This window comes from Neltuma alba, unplaced genomic scaffold (assembly GCF_004799145.2).
Source record: "Neltuma alba isolate B1F8T4 unplaced genomic scaffold, ASM479914v2 tig00001204_pilon, whole genome shotgun sequence".
In the NCBI taxonomy this organism is placed as follows: Eukaryota; Viridiplantae; Streptophyta; class Magnoliopsida; order Fabales; family Fabaceae; genus Neltuma; species Neltuma alba.
Genome location: NW_021632376.1, coordinates 82508 through 101111, shown reverse-complemented (window position 1 = coordinate 101111; position 18604 = coordinate 82508). Strand labels below are relative to the sequence as shown.

Sequence of the window (18604 nt, the reverse complement as noted above, 5' to 3'; positions counted from 1 at the left end):
GTTAGTAGGCGACTTGTAAATATTTCTGTAAATACTTTTTGAGCATGAAGGTATTCATTGGTCTTGGTGAGTTATTGGGATCTAACTCACCAAAACTTTTTTGTAACAATAAAAAATAACAGGTTATTAGAGTTTTATTAATATAAAGTACTAAGTGGGCAAGGACTAATCCATATGGTTCATTTCACTATGAACTTAGAGAAAGATTCTGTTTGCAAGAACCTAAATTAGAGTATGGATACTTTATGTGCATACAAATTTATTATGTTCTCACTAATAAAATTTTCAGCAGGGAACTTTTCTCCAGTTTTCTTTTGACTTAAGGTATATCTGAACTTTCAGCTAAAAAAAAAAAGGTATATCTGAACTTTTTTTAAAAAAAAGTTGACTGTGAACTTAAATATCATGTTGGGCACTACATTGGCTCATATCACTATGTATATGTAGTAGTATTATAAATTCAAAATATCATTCGTTTTTTTTATTAATAATCAGATTATTTTTAAATTGGCATACGTTTCTGTTTGTACATTGTATGGATAATTGGATATTATTTGGGTTCATTAAAAATAAATTATTTAATGAACCTAAACTAAAGATATTTAATTTTATAATCTAAATTTTTGTTTTTGATACTTTTATATTTTATGTTAACAACATATTTTCATTTTCAAGTTCATTGAATAATTATGTATGGTTTCAAGGGCTAAAGCCTCAAAGGGTTTATAAAGAATGAAATTTATTAATCTCTTAATGTTGACTCTAATTTATATATGATTTATACTAAGAAGTATGTACAACATCACACCACTTATAGAAAACTTGATGAATTGCGGAGGGAGACGAAGGCTGGAAGGAAATTAACCATGCTGGCAATTAATCTAGGGCAAAATTTTAAAAGGGTAATTTTGTTCAATATTTATCACATTAAGGATAGTTTTGTCTTTAAATTTTTTGATCCCACGACAGTAACAATACTGGGATTGGGTTGGTTTAAGCAATCCCATATAGGGAGTGTTTGAATGGAAACCAAACCATAGTTTTAAAAGTGATTTTACGGTATGTGAAGGAGTTTGTTTTGATTTGCAGAAAAGTACTTTTTAGAAGCACTTCTGTTCCAAACACCCACTTACTTGCATTGCCTAATCCCAAGTCTCCCTAATCTCTTCTAACAAACATCATAAAATGAGCAATGCCAATACCATCCTGGTGCCAACCCTCTCAATTCAATATGACGCATAGGTACCATTAAAATTTTGTTAGAATTTAACCCCCAAAAAAACTGATGTTGGAAAATATTGGAATTGTGTTACACCAATGCACATATTTATTTTGTTTTAAAAATACTAATTTTTTGTCATATTAGAAAACAAAAATTTTAGCAAAAAAGTTATTTGGCTTTAGTGAAAAGTTATTTTCTCATGAACTGATTGTCCTTGCTTTTATTTCTTCTGCCGGTTTATGTGTTATACATCTCCTTATGCTTTGCAGATATACGCACATGGAAGACATGTATGACTATGCATAATGCTTCAAGATTTTATACTAACTTCTGTCTCCAATACTTTTATGATATTATTGTTATTATTGCATTTTTATAGGTTTTTTTTAATTGTTTTCGTGAGAAACTGACAAACATGTCCAATTCTTGACAAAAGATTTATTTGCAATTCGAAAGAATCAGTTTCAATCTATAAATAAGGCAAATTACTTACGTGGATCATTATATTATAACTAACTTATTTGGGAAGACTGAGAAGGTTACTAAATTATTTAATTATAACATATGTTATATAATATCTGTAAAATACTTATGTGGATCATTATATTATATATCAATCTATAAGTAAAGCAAATTAGTTTGGAAAAAATGATAAATATAAATAGTTTAAAGTAATTTAGAATTTTTTAATTTTTTCAAATTAGTCAAGTGTGTCTTATATTAAAAATCAGATGTAGTATTATTTAGTAATGCTTCAAAGCATAGATTAAATAAAGTCAAATTAAGTCATTGAATCATTAAAAAATTACTGGCTATCAGTTGCTAATTGTGTATTTAAATACATGTCAGTTAATTTTGATTAGTTTGACAGTTTGTTGATAGTTGTAGTTTATTGAGAACTGCTTAATTAATTTTAGTAGGTATTTGATTTATTAAAAATTTTATTTTCATAGATAATAAATATTCATATAATGAAAAATCTGGGTTTCCATTTGATTAACAGTAAAATCAGGCTACTGGACTAGGTGAACCCCCTAAATGTAATTATTTTTTTAATCCCAAGGTCGATAATCAAGCTTACCATATGAAAATGCAATCAAAACATACTTAGTGAGTTATGGGAATAGTGGGGTAATGATTTTAAAAAAAAAAAAAAGAAGCTTCTACATTACTTCATCTCATGAAATCAATGAAATTCTTTTTATTAAAACAAGAAAACTACAATATTAAAGAAAAAAGATGCTTTGACCCACAACTAAATCACATGGAAGACAGTTTTGTGTTCTCACAAGCAAAATCTTCAATCCTTGTATTGAGAGGTTCCCACATTGTCAAAGTTGGCAAGCCATTTCCCAGAAACCAGCAATTCTGCAGGTACCATATAACTAGGCAGCCTTCAAGGCATCAGATCAGTTCTTGAATTATCTTCCAAACTAGGACGAACTTCCATGACAAAAATCCTGAAATTCTCCTTTGAACATTATGGCCCCAAAACCTCCTTCTATTGTTTCATTACATATAAAAAATGAATAATATCCTCTGATGGGCATGTCTGTGTTCTGCAGAATCCAATTTTTTGCCTTCACTAGAGTTAATTAATCAAGAACTTTTGTGATCTCAGATAAAACCATCTAGTATAATTCTTGTCTTTTTAAACAAATGCTCTCAGATGGTGGCACGTCTTCCTCATCATGCCTGATGAATTCTGCATTCCCGTTACAAAGTCTTGCTGATAATGAAGGTGATAAAGGTGTGCTGTTGCCATCTGCAGTTATTTCAACACAAGACATATGACAGGAGAAAAAGTCATTCCAAGGCTCGACATTCTAATATGGAAATTTAATTTATATATTTCATTGCGAAATTCAACCAAGAAGAAGACCCAACGAATCTCATCAGTATCTGAAGTTCTTCTGAGCCCAAAATTCATGTTAAAACTAAATTTTTAATCAAGCTATGGGAAGACATAACTCTAGAGTGAGGTCATGGAAGCCCTGATACAGCATTCAGAACTATTTCAACTCAAGATTAAGCCTTTTTTCAAGGGGAATTAGATTACGATATTATGTGATTGTCATGTGTTGTGTTATAATCCCTAACCAAATTTTATAAACAAAATTCACACACCTCTAAAAGAAGGGGTTCTCTCAAAGTCCTTGGTTGCATGTAATAATATTGTGCCAGAAAGCACTATAACAAAGCCACATATATCTGACACAATAGTCCCACCACTTTGACCATCCCAATCCTGCGAGCATGAGTGTGAAACGTGATCAGGCTCATTTTATCACGCTCGGGGGGGAGGGGGGGAATGGAAGCTTCTCATTTATCGTAAAAATGCTGATACCTTAAACATTATCACACTGGCAAGGATTGTAAGTGTTGTAAACATTACATAATATATGGGAGAGACAACTGCAGTGTTGAAGGTGTCAAGAGCCTGAAATGTTAGAAACATGTTAAAGAATGTATTGATTCAAATCTAAGAACTCGCAAGGATATTTATAGCACTAATCTAAATTGAAGCATCGTTTTCCATGTCCGCTGAATAAAAGCAGAATATCAATCTGAGTAAAATAAGACAAAAACAATACAGAACATGATAAATCAATAAGAAAACACACACACTATTAAAATAGATATCACTACACGTGAAAGATTATATATAGCTGAGAGGTGGTTTCCGTCAGAAAGTTTTACAATATCAACTCGTTTTTCCCCCCTAAATTAATGTATGTTTAATCAGTTTTAAGCTTCTGAAAGATTATTTGATTGATTACATCCAGGGATAGACTATAGGCAAATGGATCAAAAGGAAACAGACCAAAGAAAACAAGCGGAAGAGCAGTTAGCTAGTGAGGCTGAATAGATGCTATTTTCAGCGAGCATGCCAACCTCCTTCGGACAACCATTAATAAAGCAACAAAGACTAACCCCAGATTAGAATGTTACACTTCACCTGCCTGTCACAGATCAAAAGAGAAACCTAAAATCTCAATATCTTTTCTCTGTTTGATTCCACAACTATCAGTATAATGTAGTTTCATATACACCCGCTTATAATTCTCACCATTAATCAAACCTCACATCCTGAATGAACCAAATTATAATGTGCAAAACTGCCCCTTGGCCACATATTAAAGACAACAATTACATCGAAAATAAGGCCATCATTGGTATTTTGGTTTGGGGAGGGGGGGATGAGGACCACCAAATAAAAAATGCACTGGATTAAACCTAATGCTACTTTAGTGGTAATGCATGAAAGTTTAGTGAATTTATGGCATGCTTTGATGACAAAGTGATTCTTGGTAAGAAAGATTAACAAAACTAGATGCTGATTCTGAACTATCTTGACCTCCGTTGAGAAGAGAAAAATTCCAATGCCTCACTTTTGGAAGCACTCTCCCCTGTTAAAACAATTAATTGTGCATAATATTATTCTGGGATTCATTACTCAAATAGAATGAAAAAGTAAAAGAAGAACATTTTTCTGTGTCAAAACTGATTACAGTGGAAAGAAATATTGACACCATTTCACAAAAGAAAAAATATTGACACAATTTCAAGTCCTATGATACTCAAATGTGGATTAGGTGGTAGCATAAAAAATCATATCGTTATATAGAAAAAGTTGGTCAAATGTTGAAACTACTGCAAATAGGAAAATGGAAAGAAAGAAAACTAAATTTGTTTTAGAGGGGGATGGACAATCTTTTAGGTTTAGGAAACATTCAAAATGTAAGATTATGCTTATTCCACCAGGCTAATGTTATGGCACATTCAGTACAAACCTTGTTGAGATAATTCATTTGAGTGACGACACATATAGCGACGATCAACATAAAAAACCAAGTCTCTGGGTAGATCAACTGATTGTTTCCTTCAAAAGTTAATTTCAAAGAAGTTCCAAGGGCCTTAACACTCATGACCTGCAAAATCACAATAATGTCATATAGATAAGTAACCACAATTTATAAATTAGGAGAGGCAAATGAGGGGTTAAGTCCGCAATTCATTTTTCCAGATTAAAAAATGAGTGGTATGAAGAATAAAAGATACAGAGGAACATTTTGACAGCGTATGTAACCATTATCATCGTTACTATATGTAAAGTAACATAGAAAGCAATTTGAGAGTAAATTTTCCTAGTTCAGATTAGTCAGAAGATTGATGAGAGATAGCTACTAAATTACTTACCGAGAGGGACCCTGACAATGAACAAATCCCAGTGTAAACTAGCACATTGGTATGCCCACAGCTCGGTACAAAATGGAAGACAAGAATGAAAACCAAAACTACAACCGAGCACAAATATACTAGAAAAGCTGCATCACGAAGAGTAATTCTTTGTTATTTAGGGAACCATAACCAAACAAATGCAGAGTAAAATGGTGAAGCATTCTTTACCTGGCTGAGTAGCCATAGTCCATATTTCCGTAACAGATTCAATAGGATGCTCCTTAGGCGCATGAATAACAATAATTACCGAACCAACAATGCACATTACGCAGCCCAAGATCCCAAGATGGTGTAGCTTCTCCTTCAGAATAATGTGAGCCAAAATAGCACTAAAGGACATACATTCATAAATCATGAAGAAGGAATTATTTTACTCGCCAATACTTGTCAAATAAATATTACCGTCTCAGTTAATGTTAAGGATTAAAGGAAATACCTCACAATTATACTTAATGCTCCAAGAGGGGTGACTATAACTGCTGGGGCAAATGCATATGCAACAAAGTTTGCAACCTCTCCAACAATCACTAAATCATCAGAAACCACACAACAACAAAGATTCTCCTTGAAATCGGATATAAAGTCAAAATGCCAATGATAAATTACATGATAGTTCTACTTAATCATGAAGGGAACTACAACTGAGAGATAACTCTTGCTCAAGAAAACATGTGCGACCGAAGCCAAGGCAATCATTTAATTCTGACATGAAGCAATAAATCCAGATGCTACAATAAACAACTGGAAAACAAAATCAAGTCAACTCGACTTCCAGGTTCATTTCACAATGATAGGGTCAAAACGATATCAGTTATTGAGACCAAACTCATTTAAGTAGGAATATATTGGAAGCTTACTTGTGATCATCCCCAACCACCATAGTGGCTCCAAGAGATAATAATACCCACCAACACCTGCAAAATCAGAAATTAAGAAGCGGTTCTGACCATAATAAGCACCCATATATGGATTCTAAGGAGGAAATAGAAAAAATAATTGATAGAATAGATATTCACCAGCCCTGACACCCGAAGCTACAGCTGCTCTTTTGAGTCCCTTCTTCTTGATGATAAAGCTTGCCCCAATGAACCCGCTCGATAGCAATGCTAGAATAACACCTTTCAGATTCTCATCGGAGATATCCATGTCGAAAAATTGTCACTTTTGTCTGAATTCAATCTCTTTCTTCGTCTTCTTCTCTTCATCGATAAGCTCCCAAAAGAGCAGCATTTGTCTCCCTTCCTCAGATCATCCTTGTCAAATTCGTGATTTACTTGTGACTTTTTGGCGATGAAAAGCTGAAAAAGACGCGGTGCATATCCACTGTGTAGCCCAATTATTTGTGAACAGCTCCTTTTGATCGAGGAACAAAATTTTAATTTATACGTTGAAGGGTTTGTTATGGTGTGGGATTCCCCACCTTAGAGGGAAAAAAGAGATGAGAGGTAGTTTTATGCTGTTTTGCATAAATTTGTTTGGGACATTAACTTCCAACGTTTTTTTTTTTTTTGGGTGGGGGTCAGCACTGATATATGGAAGAAATTGCTTTGAGAATTGGTAATGTGCAAGTATAAATCATTGATATCAATATCAAAAATATACAATATGAAGGATATGACTTATTTCTTAAATTCTAGGGTTAAGGTGCGCCCACCATCCCAAACTATTTATTCAGGTGCGTCCAGTGGCCTAAAGTAATTTTGGATGCATCCAGTGTTCTAAACTAATTAAAATAGTGCGTCCATATCCCAGGCTAACAGAAATGTTATGTTTAACCGTTACTTTCCTGACTCAGCTTAAAGTTGACCCCAGATATTGTAAATGGTAGACATATAGACATTTGATGTGTATTATTCTTACTCAAAATTGAATTTATTTCCTTCCTCTTCTTCTAAATAAATTGACTTTTGAGTAAGAATAATACACATCGGGTGCCCATGTGTCTACCATGTAGAACATCTGGGGTCAACATTAAACTGAGTCAGGAAAGTAACGGTTAAACATAACATTTCTGTTAGCCAGGGATATGGACGCACCATTTTAATTAGTTTAAGACATTGGATGCACCCAAAATTACTTTAGGCCACTGGACGTACCTGGATAAATAGTTTGGGGTGCTGGGCGCACCTTAACCCTAAATTCTATATAACATATTAAGAAACATGTTCCATACTTGATTATATTAAAAGGTTAGAAAGTTAATTTAATTTGAAATTTAATTAATTCAGTTTGTTTATTTTAGTTTATTATTAAAAATAGGAAAGATATATTTTTACCAATTCATGCACCACTGTATTTTACAATAAATATTTTATTTTGGAGTATATTGATGAGTGTGTTAGACTGTTAAATTTTAGCTTCATTTTCTAACAAAATTCACTCTGTTAAGAAAATATATTTACTATCAAATGCAAACCACCCTTATGATGAAAGAAGTACTTTTAGCAATAAGAAAGTTAAGCCAGAAATTGCTTCTGGAATTAAGAACAAAGAAGGAAAGAAAATGCACATAATTGGATGGGATATAGAGCCGTCAAAACGGGCCAAGCCCATCGGGCCGACCCTTTTAAGCCCTTTTAAATAGAGGGCCGGGCTTGTATTTTAGGTGGTTTAAAAAAAATTGAGCTTAAAAGGGCTAGCCCTATAGGGTTCAAAAATAAAAGGGCCAACCCTTTAAGGCCAAGGGCTAGCCCTTTTAAGCCCACCTATTTTTTTTAATTATTATCAATATATTTATAAAGTTATAGATTAGTCTTTTATGAATAAGTTTAAATTAGAAAAATACCTAGAAGAGTCAATACTCAAGCTAGATAATTGAAAAGAATTAAATGTCTTGGACTTGTGGAAGAACAATTAAAATTAATTTTCAATTCTTTCAAGAATGGTAACTGATATTCTTAACATTTTAATCACCATAATAGCTAGTAGATTTTCATTTACCATCGGTTTACATATCTTAACAAAGTGTAAAACTTTTCTTATTCGAACAAATGTTCAGGTTCTTATTTGTACTTATAACTACTGCATAGTTTTATTTTATATAAGGTAAATGAAAACAAAAACCTTAATATTTTTATCACTGAAGAAGAGCTCACTTGTAGTAAAGAACAATCAAATATTGCTGATCTTGATGATACTGATGAAGATGAAGATAAAGATAATAATTATGTTGATATTGTTAATCTTTAACTGCTAGGTTTTATCTTTCTGTTTTTCGTGTTTTGTTAGATTTTGATTTTTTTTATTTTGGACAATAGTTTATTGGCATTTAATTTTTTTTTATACACCACTAATTTATTTTACTTATATTTATAATTTGAATAAAAAATCTTAGAAGTTTTGTTGTTTTATTTTTTATTTTAAAATAATTAAAAAGAATTTAAATTTTAAAAAAATAACATAAAAGGGCCAGCCCTTTTAAGCCCTGAGCCCGCATGCCTAAGGGCCGGGCTTTAATAATTAGATAATTTTAAGGTATGTGGGCTTTAAAGGGCCGGCCCTTTTAAGCCCTGGCCCTTCAAGGGCTAGCCCTTTAGGGCCGGGCTAGCCCTTATTGACAGCTCTAATGGGATATGATTAAGAAAGGAAAAGAGGAAAGTGGACTTGGAAGGGGGAAGAGTGGAATAAATTTTTATTTTAAAAACTAATTTAATCAGACATTTATATAGTTTAGATATTTTTATTTTACTTCTCAACATTATAATTTTTTATTTTTATACTTTTATATGTGATAGGTTTTCTTCTTTTTTAACTGATTAAAACCAATTGGAAATCAATATGTCAAATATGAAAAGTAATGAAAATAAAAAAATGTTAAGCTTTTTTATCATCTTAAAGCCCATATTTTTTTTCAGGTAAATATAAAATTTACAATGAAAAATCATACTACTTATAATAAATGATAATTAATACAACTCTTCTTTACTCCATGGATTGATTTTTTAATTTTTTTTAATTTTTTATCCATAGTAATATTATTTTTTGAAATATTTCTTAGCGTAGTGTTTTTTTTTTAACAAAAAGAAAAAGGCACAATCAAACACAGCCATCTCGAGGAATGAGCTGTGATGAACGCGGCAGTGCACCGAACGCTTCGTGGGGATTACCACAGTGAAGGGATCGACGTGGACAAGTGTGGCGTTTTTACTGTCCCAAGTTGGCGGGAAAGAGCAAGGAATGACGAAGTTCCCCAAGTACATAACAACTTTAACTGTTTGTAATGGGCCCACCTTATTCATAATATGATGACACGTGTACCATGAGAATGGCATTGCGATTTTGTTTATATTTGTCTTTTTTTTTTTTACATCTGCTTCGAGTATTTTTGCAACGGATGATTAAAAAAAAAAAAAACAATTAGCATGCTTTCTCATGATTTTTTTTTCATTATTACTCCCTCTTGTCTTTTTTTATAAAACAAATATGTAAAATATTTAACTTATTTTTGTACAGTGAGTGAGAGAATGAACAATCAGCTGGTCAATAAAAGAGAATGAACAATCAGGACAATTAATGCAATAAGAGCGTGAGTAAAAATTAAAAAGATATTCTCCTTATTTTTAGTTTATGAGCTAATTAACTAATTTTCTTAATTTATATAAAGCTGTTAATAGATGCTTGTAAAAAGGGGAACATGAAGTAGTAATTAAAACACTAATACTAATAAGATTTATTTTCGCTTTTATGCAATCTTTTTCTTTTTTTTGGATGCTGATTCATCTCACAATCTCAAAAATTTGATTTTCTCCCCTCTTGAATCTCTATTTCTATTTATGAAAAATCTAAACGTGAAAAAAGTATTCCCACGACACAAAAACGAGTCAATCAACACACATGTATGCTTTTTGGTCTTATTTATAAGTCACTTCTAACATATTTCATTCAGACTAAAAAAAAACTTAAAATTCATTAACTTTTATTTAAAATTTAATAACTTTCTAACTTTATCTATATTTAATATATATTATATCTTATATAAACAAAGTCAACATAATAATAAATGAGGAGTAAAATTGTATATCTATACAAAATTTTTCTCAATGCCATACAAATAGGATCAAAAAATTTCTTTTCTCTCTGCTAGATAAACAGGACCAAGGAGTACAAACATATGTAACTACCACCAAGTACCTGCTTCAACTAACAGGGGTTGTATCAACTCAACTAGAGATCTTGAGTTTGAGTCCTCTGGTCTTGCCCAACTTGGTTCAGATTAGTCTGAACTCTAGATAAATCCTCCGGTTAAAATGAGGTTTTTTTTATTTATTATGAGGTAGGTTCATGATCCCAAATACCCTACATTATATAAATATGTAACTACTAAACTAGTCCATCAACAAACAAACAAACAAACAAACATACAAACATGACAATGGCATGGCTTCCAGGGCTTGCATGGAGCCAGAGATCTAGTTAAGACTTAAAAACAGTAATTGAAGAACAGGGCGAAGAGAGACGCAAAGGAGTTATTAAAATTAACAAACAAATGAAAAGGTCCAGGTTGAAGAAAGTACAATAAAGGAGATACACCATGTATATTTTACAGAATAGCTTAAAAAGAACAGTACAGGAATAACTAGTTACAGGAATGGGTCATCTGAGAGTCTCCATCAGATCCTTGAAGGAATCATGGGAGTAGCGTTCCGCAAGTAAGCACCTGCTGCACCAACTCCACTTCCAAGCTCCACTGGATACCCCACATCTCTCAGAATCATCTCCACACCAGCAAGACAGCCCAACAGTTGTAACTGAAAAAGGAAAAAATTTGCTTAATGGTTAATCACTATGATCTGGCATTTGTGACTTTGTAATATGTGCAGACAATGATCAAGAGCAGTCTATCATGTTACATTCCATGAGTGAGATGGTAGACAAATTAACATCTAAAATTAAAAGCTTAGAAAGATTTGTTGGTGATGAGTACCCAAGTAGGATGAGAAACTCTACCCCAAAAGTTAGCTATTGAGGTAGGAGAACCAACCCACTTAAACACCTCATTAAGTGTTCCGTATGGGATTTACATTTGGTAAGTTTTAAAGGTCAAAGAAGTTATATGCAAATAATTCTAATTTCAAGGATTTAAGTATGATTTGGCCGTATGTTAGAGGTGAATCTCATTGAGAAGTGTTCATGAGATGCTTATCTTCTATAAACTGATCTACTCAAGAGATGTTCTAAACATCTACCACACAAAGACCTCAGAGGTCGAACTTTATTTATCCCACCAAAAGGGATGGAGCCTCTGGTGCTGACATTAGTACAGTCATGAACCTTGTAAGACGCAAGGAGGAAAACAAAAAGACCAGACAGGCAATTTTGTTGTAACTCAATAACACAACATTACCTCATTCAAGTTTCCAAGATGACCTATTCTGAAAACCTTTCCAGCAACTTTGTTTAGTCCCAGACCTAAGCTCAGGTTGTATCTCTTCCATCCCCTTTTAACTACTTCAGAACTATCGATGTAAGGAGGAACCATGACTGCGGTCACGGTGTCACTATACCACTCTTCCTTCTGGGTGCAGTTCTTCAACCCCCATGCCTCAACTGCAAGCCTGCATTTAGTATGATCAGCACATATCAGATTCACTGTCTCAAATCCGAACAAGACAAAATTATTCAGCCATATTCTATTTTCATGGAGAGGAAGGGAGGGAGGGGTAGAAGGAATATCGAATCTTAACATTCTGACCAGATTGTAGACACGGAGGAATCTGGATCCCCTGAAGTAAGAGTTGATCAGGTTTGCTGAAGTATTAATTTTATGGTTGACTTGCTTGGACAATGAAGATCATGTCAAGACACTTTTCTTTTTCGTCTTAGTCACATGGCATGATCTGAACGATCCCAACAAATCCAATGGCTAGAAAAATAATTACTTCAAGAAACATCACAAAATCTCCCCACTTCAAGGAATCCATTTCAGGATTTGGTAAAAATGATAGTGATAAAGTCTATAATTATACAGACAAAAATAATCAGCTTTGAAAGGGTACAGAGACGTTAAAAAAAATAATAAAAGAAGAAGAACACTCCTCAAGTTTTTAGCATGGTAAAGTCATTAATGCTGGTCTTGAGTGCCTCACCTGGTAGCTTTACCTAAACGTTTGTGCCTTTCAATCACATTCTCAAGTCCTTCCTCAAAAATGAGATCAAGAGCTGCTCTCAGACCATAAAGCAAGTGAATGGAAGGAGTGTATGGCCAATAAGTTCCCAACTTGTAAAACTTCAAGTAGTCACCCCAGTCAAAGAAAACTCGAAGTGATCTGGCACTTTTTGCAGCCTCAAGGGCCTTGGGGCTGGCACACACAATACCTAGCCCAGTGGGAAGGGAAAGAGCTTTCTGGGAGCCAGTTAGGGCCACATCAACTCCCCATTCATCCATTCGGAAATCAAGAGCACAGATTGAAGAGACTCCATCCACAAGGAGGAGGGCCGGATGCCTGTATTCATCTGAGCATCACACACAAACTCTTAGTTGTTATGTGGTGTGGAAAAATAATATAAAATTTGAAAGGACACAACTTAAGTACATGCGTACTTTATGTGTTGTGATCAGATTCTCATATAAATTCATGATGAGGGGATTTTCTTACACCATATGAATTATTACCCAAAAAAAAAAAATTGTAGCTCATCATCTAAAGTAATAAAATAGACCACTCTTTCACAATTTAGAGGAATCAGGGAAGATCAAGAACTTAACTTTGATTTCTATACAAAAAAAACAAGACAAATATAAATGACTTTGATAATGCTCACTTTCTCACATTTCCCAAATATTGCTACTTCCCCAAAGATCCTTTGCAGATAAATCTTCCTTTTCTCTTTGTCTTTTTTAAATGAAATTAGTGATGGATGGTTTGATCAGACGGCATGCAAACAATTATTGAGATGGCAACATCGACATTTAGAGTTATGATGCTTTAACAAGAAATTAAGAAAAAGGGACATGCAAATCAATGTCTAAAGAGCAAAGTTACGGCACAAGATAATGCTTCTAGAAATGGAATATCAAAAAACAGTGCCAGTTTTAATTTTTGAGAAGTTGGGAGTCCGATCATTATTTGAGTATTCATTTAAAAACCAAAGAGAAATGCAAAGGTGTTTTCAGATTCCGTTATTCAGAGATTTGTAGAGGAAAAAGGGTAGCTGTAATTGAAGACCATCGTATGATATGCTCACCAAGAATTTGTCTCACGTGAGCCAAGTTGTTAGTTACTCCGGTTGCTGTCTCATTGTGAACAATGCAAATTGCCTTTATAGAGTGTGTGCGATCTGAAGCAATCTTTGAAGCCAGAATGTCAAGGTCAGCACCCCGGCCCCATTCACTTTCTACGACATCAACATTGAAGTTGAGGCGTTTCTGTTGATCAATCCAAAGCAAACTGAATTGTCCAATCAGGAAAGACACGATACGATCTCCAGGAGACAATGTATTTGTTAGTGCACTTTCCCATGCACCAGTACCTGAAGCAGAAGTAGATGGTTTAGTGAATAAGAAAGGGACAACAACTTAACCATCTAAAGCAAACGAGTATTCCTTTGGTCCAAATACTAGCATCAATAGTTGTAACACAAAAAGAAGAAATAGAAAGACAGTATAAAAGAGCATTCACAGCAATTAGCATTCTAATAGTATCATCTAGGCATTTTGCAGCGAGTTCTCTCACCCCCCCCCCCCCAAAAAAAATAAAAAAGGGTTTGCATTCTTCAAATCAATGCCCTTCCAGTATGATAAAATTTAATAAGAAAAAGATATGACATCCCATGTGGTTGAAATGAAATCAAACTCTTTGCGCTAAGGTGAGAAAGAGTCTTTGAGGGAGCTAAAAAGGTACTAGCGTAATCTTCGCTAGATCAAAATAGAGTTCCAGTCAATAATTGAACAAGACAAACTGAGCATGAATTATAAGAGAGATGTCAATGTAAGAAAGGTAACCATTCTGATTGAAGGATCATCACCATGATGAATAAGGCAAGGCAACGTAATATCTTTATTCACTAAACAGTGCAAATTATAAATATATAAAAAAGAAGAAGAAGAAGACAATTTTTTTCAGTATATACAGTACCAGTTGTAGGGAAAAGAAATGGAGTTCCAGTAGTAGTCTTGAAAATCTTCTTGACATCCTCAAGCAGGTCTTTTGTCAAAGCTGGAATTGCTGGAGACCTGTAGTCCTCATTGTTTCGGGTCATAGCCCGAATGACAGGGTCAGGGATGTTAACCGGCCCTGGAACAAAGAGATGGTTCCTTCCTGGTCCATAAACATAATCCATCTTTCCCTGCTTGAAATTTCAATGAATTTGAATTCAAGCAGTTCTTGTCTTCTCCCACCAGTGAGTAGTCACCTATATATAAAATTCACCATACAGTCAATCTTAACAACCTCTGGAATTGTTGGTCATGAATTCTATGCGAAACTTCAAAGTACAAACAACTAGGCCAATGACAGTGAGATTGGAAAAATAAGCTCATTATGACCATTTGGTACCTAAGATTATGAATTATTAGATTTAAGATTTGATAAATCCTGCATAAATGCCATTAAACACACAATTTGTGAAAGAGGGAAAAGTTATTTCCAAGTTTAGGAGCAAAAATGGTTTAAATTGAAGATTCTGAGATTAAATAACAACCAGAACAGAGAAAGAAGACGTCAAGGTGAGGATCCTTGCAATCATTTGCTTTATTTTGCTTTCAAAACCATTGAATTTGCTTAGAGCTCATTCATGTTCCCGTTTAACTTTTGCGGATTTTGCAATGAAGTAGTAAAACTTGAACTTGCACAATCAAATTGTAAAATCTGAACAGATCCACAACTGATTTTTCTTCTTTATATCGTATATCACTGGGATGAACTATTTATTAGCATGACCAAAAAAGGAAATCAAAGAAAAGGATTCAATCATTTTTTTCCCAATTAAGCGATGTTACCGCTCTCTGATTTGCAGAACAATGCTCTGCATGTCAAAATTCTATAGAATAACTTGACATCTAAGAATTACATCCAAGCTTTTTCTATCCTATGGATACCAGAAACTGATAATCGCAACCGAACATTAGAACATTAAAATCATTTATGGTTAAAAAAAATATACAGCCATATATACCACAAACCAGAGTATATGAACCCTTTACTGGACTAAAACATCTGCTTTTAAGACTATTTATTCTTGCTAAAGTCAAGAAGGTTGGAGCAACCTCCATGGCTAGGAACTTTTGATATCACGCTCATCAACCAACCAGAAAAGTGGAAATTAATGTTTTATAATATTAAACCCCCAGTTTACTCTATTCCATTAAAACTCTTTTCATGATAAAAGGATTAAAGCAGCAGGATTTAGACAGCAATTCTGAGACTAGAAAACAAAAGGCAAATACTTGAAAATGTTGAAAACTTCAACTAAAACACACAAAGATTGAAACTTGGAACACAAACATAGACACATAATGATAAAAAGTGAAGTTAATGCGAATTTTAATAGAAGAGAACAAGAGAGGCTTACCTGGGAGAGAGGGAGGGAGAATCTTCAGTTGGGGTTTTTGGTAGAAATTATGAAGAAAGGAAGAGCTTTGCCTTCTTCCCCGCTTTACTCTGATACAAGCTTGTGTAAATATATAACGAAAACGCCACAGCGAAATTCATTCTGGTTAAGCGAGAGCGCGGGAGAACCAACCAAATGGGGAAGGTGGGACCCCGCACTGTCATGCGTGGCAGATAAGAGGGAGGCATAACTGTGAACCTTGCGGCTGAGGATGGCTGAGGACGAAACAAAGGACTCAGCTTTCGTTGGCTATGCTATAAATTGACTCGTCAGATGATTTGTTCGCAGTATCCTCTCAGAAGGCTTATCCGCTTCCTGGACTTTCCCTACCCCAAACACTTTGCTAATTTTTTTAATTAGTATTCTAATCTCAACTGGGAATCAGTTATTTTATTATTATAAAGCTCATAGACTTGCTGGGCTCATGATAGTTTCACACTTAGATCAAGATTCTAGCTTATGGTTAGATAAACTCATCTTTAAATGTTCTTTTCCGATTAAAAAAATGTTCTTTTCGGAAAATTCAAACCCCTAATATCACAGTGAAGTTTATATGGTGCCCCTGAGCAAATCTTGAGTTTCATTTGTTATATATTTTATAGTCGGTGCATTCTTATAAGTTTTATATTATTTATAAATAATAATACAATATGTTACAAATTTTTAGTCTATGTAGTTGATATTGATTACACACAACCAAGTATAAATCCATATACAAGAACAAATAGTTATAATAGATATATATATATATATATATATATATATATATAGATAGATGGGCTAAAGGTATATAACATCTTTTAAATAAAATCTAAATTTTAGCCAACCATACTTCTCATATAGGATCTGACCCTAGTCAAATTCAAATTAATCAATTGTAGTAATGAATACTAAATAATACTCTTATAATTCTAAATATAAGACTTTTTAACTAATTTGATTATATTAAAAAAATTAAGTAAGTTAGTTAATTATAAGACATATGACATATTTTTCTTAAAACATCATAATCATCTTCCTTAGTATCCTCTTTCCTCTCCCATTTGATTATGAGGGAGTATCAGTAAAGGTAATTTAAAAAAAATTGATAAATATGATAAATATGTTTTATATTTAAGATCAAGCTCAACTTAATAATAAAGTCCTATACCAAGGACAAGAGGAGTAATAAAACAAAAAAATCACATCAAGATTAAGTATTAGCAAAACCCGTGTAGAAGAGAAAACATAGTCAGCAATGCAAACTCCTAGCATTAAGAAAATCCAAAATTTCAACAGTAGTTTAAGAATGAATGATAGATTTACTCATCAATCTCCTACTCTTATATTCTATACAAGAGTCTTAGTGCTCCTTGTTCTTATATCCTAGAGTGGCAGTGTAGATGGGTTAGAGAGGAATTTAGAATGTTGGGAATACAGAATGGGAAAGTGAAAAGTGTGAGGCTGAGAAAGCAATGGGGGAGGATAAAGAGATAACAGTATGCCAGCCACACTTGTTTGTCTGAGAAGTGAAAGCCACAAAAAAATCTATTTTGGGTTTATCTGCAGATTCTCCTTCCTTTCTTTGGCCTCTTCCTCCAAGTTTGGACTCACTTGCGTAGCTACGTTCCACTTGTGGTGATCTGTAAGCATTCAATCCACATTGTTTCTCCTGTTCTTATGGTTTATGTTTTGGCAAAGTGACATTGACGTGGCAAATCAATTAGCTTTTTTAGTTCAACGTGAAACCAAATATTTTTCCAGTTCTAAATATAAAACTTATTTTATAGTGTAAATTACACTACAAAATGATTTTTATATTTAGAACTGAAAGAGTACAATTTTAGTTACAAGTAATATAAGACTCAGCAAATTATTTTCAACTGTAACATTTGCAAATAAAAATAATTTCGTTGGATGAGCTTCTTTTGTTCTCTTCATAATACTAATTGTTTCAACTTAATGTCAATTTTTTCCTTTTGTTTTCATCCTAAATTTTGGTTAATCTTTGTTTCTCAAATAAATCTTCTTCTCAACTTAACTTCTGAACTAAAAACCTCTCACATTCAACTTTTCAAGTACTCATTTAATTAATGTATGTATGTATCATGTATGTGTGTGTATAACTATATGTATATATATCAAATGGTTTTTGAAACTTACATTGAAACTCAACTATGGATTTCCAGTTTTTTCCAAATATTATTTAATAGTATTAGATGTCAAATATTCTATACAAAAAAAGATTATACTACCTCCGCATTTTAATATAAGAGCTAGATAACTTATTTAAAAAATCAAAAAAATTTATTAAGCTAGTTATTTGTAACAAATATGTGTTGACTTTTCTAAACTGACATATTTCATAATATGCATTAGAACAATCAATAAGAATATTTAAAAAGAAAAATTACAAATTTAAGAAACAAAATAAATTAAAATCTTATATTTAATATTAAATTTATTTTTGATTAGCTCTTGTTAACTTAGTTAATAGATGTAATCTTTGCAATCGGAGGAAGTAAAGTGATTAGTTCAAATAATTGAAAAAGATGATTTGGTCAAATAGTGGAATAATATGCGTGGTGATTCATGAAAAAGAAAGGTGTTTTG

At 33.1% G+C, this 18604-nt stretch overlaps 2 protein-coding genes across 5 annotated transcripts; both read right to left on the bottom strand.

Annotated features, from left to right (window-relative positions):
* Positions 1-2342: 2342 nt before the first annotated feature.
* On the bottom strand, positions 2343-6784 carry LOC114753075 (probable magnesium transporter NIPA4). 4 transcript variants are annotated; one of them, XM_028941744.1, is made up of 9 exons: positions 6481-6784; positions 6322-6378; positions 5901-5991; positions 5633-5793; positions 5423-5550; positions 5017-5154; positions 3570-3662; positions 3350-3470; positions 2343-2987 (listed from the first exon to the last, which is right to left on the bottom strand). In XM_028941744.1, exons 1-9 carry the CDS (start codon positions 6608-6610, stop codon positions 2854-2856), a joined length of 1053 nt encoding a protein of 350 aa, XP_028797577.1. In that variant the 5' UTR covers positions 6611-6784; the 3' UTR covers positions 2343-2853. The 4 variants fall into 4 exon arrangements, 2 of the variants coding, with proteins under 2 accessions (XP_028797577.1, XP_028797584.1); XR_003740964.1 differs by lacking the exons at positions 2343-2987; positions 3350-3470 and adding exons at positions 4047-4185; positions 4581-4632 and having other exon boundaries at positions 3583-3662; XR_003740965.1 differs by lacking the exons at positions 2343-2987; positions 3350-3470 and adding an exon at positions 4047-4185 and having other exon boundaries at positions 3583-3662.
* Positions 6785-10914: 4130 nt separating this feature from the next.
* Positions 10915-16110, bottom strand: LOC114753066 (serine--glyoxylate aminotransferase). Its single transcript, XM_028941736.1, has 6 exons — positions 15974-16110; positions 14539-14815; positions 13649-13933; positions 12550-12916; positions 11808-12018; positions 10915-11211 (listed from the first exon to the last, which is right to left on the bottom strand). Exons 2-6 carry the CDS (start codon positions 14741-14743, stop codon positions 11074-11076), a joined length of 1206 nt encoding a protein of 401 aa, XP_028797569.1. The 5' UTR covers positions 14744-14815; positions 15974-16110; the 3' UTR covers positions 10915-11073.
* Positions 16111-18604: the final 2494 nt, after the last annotated feature.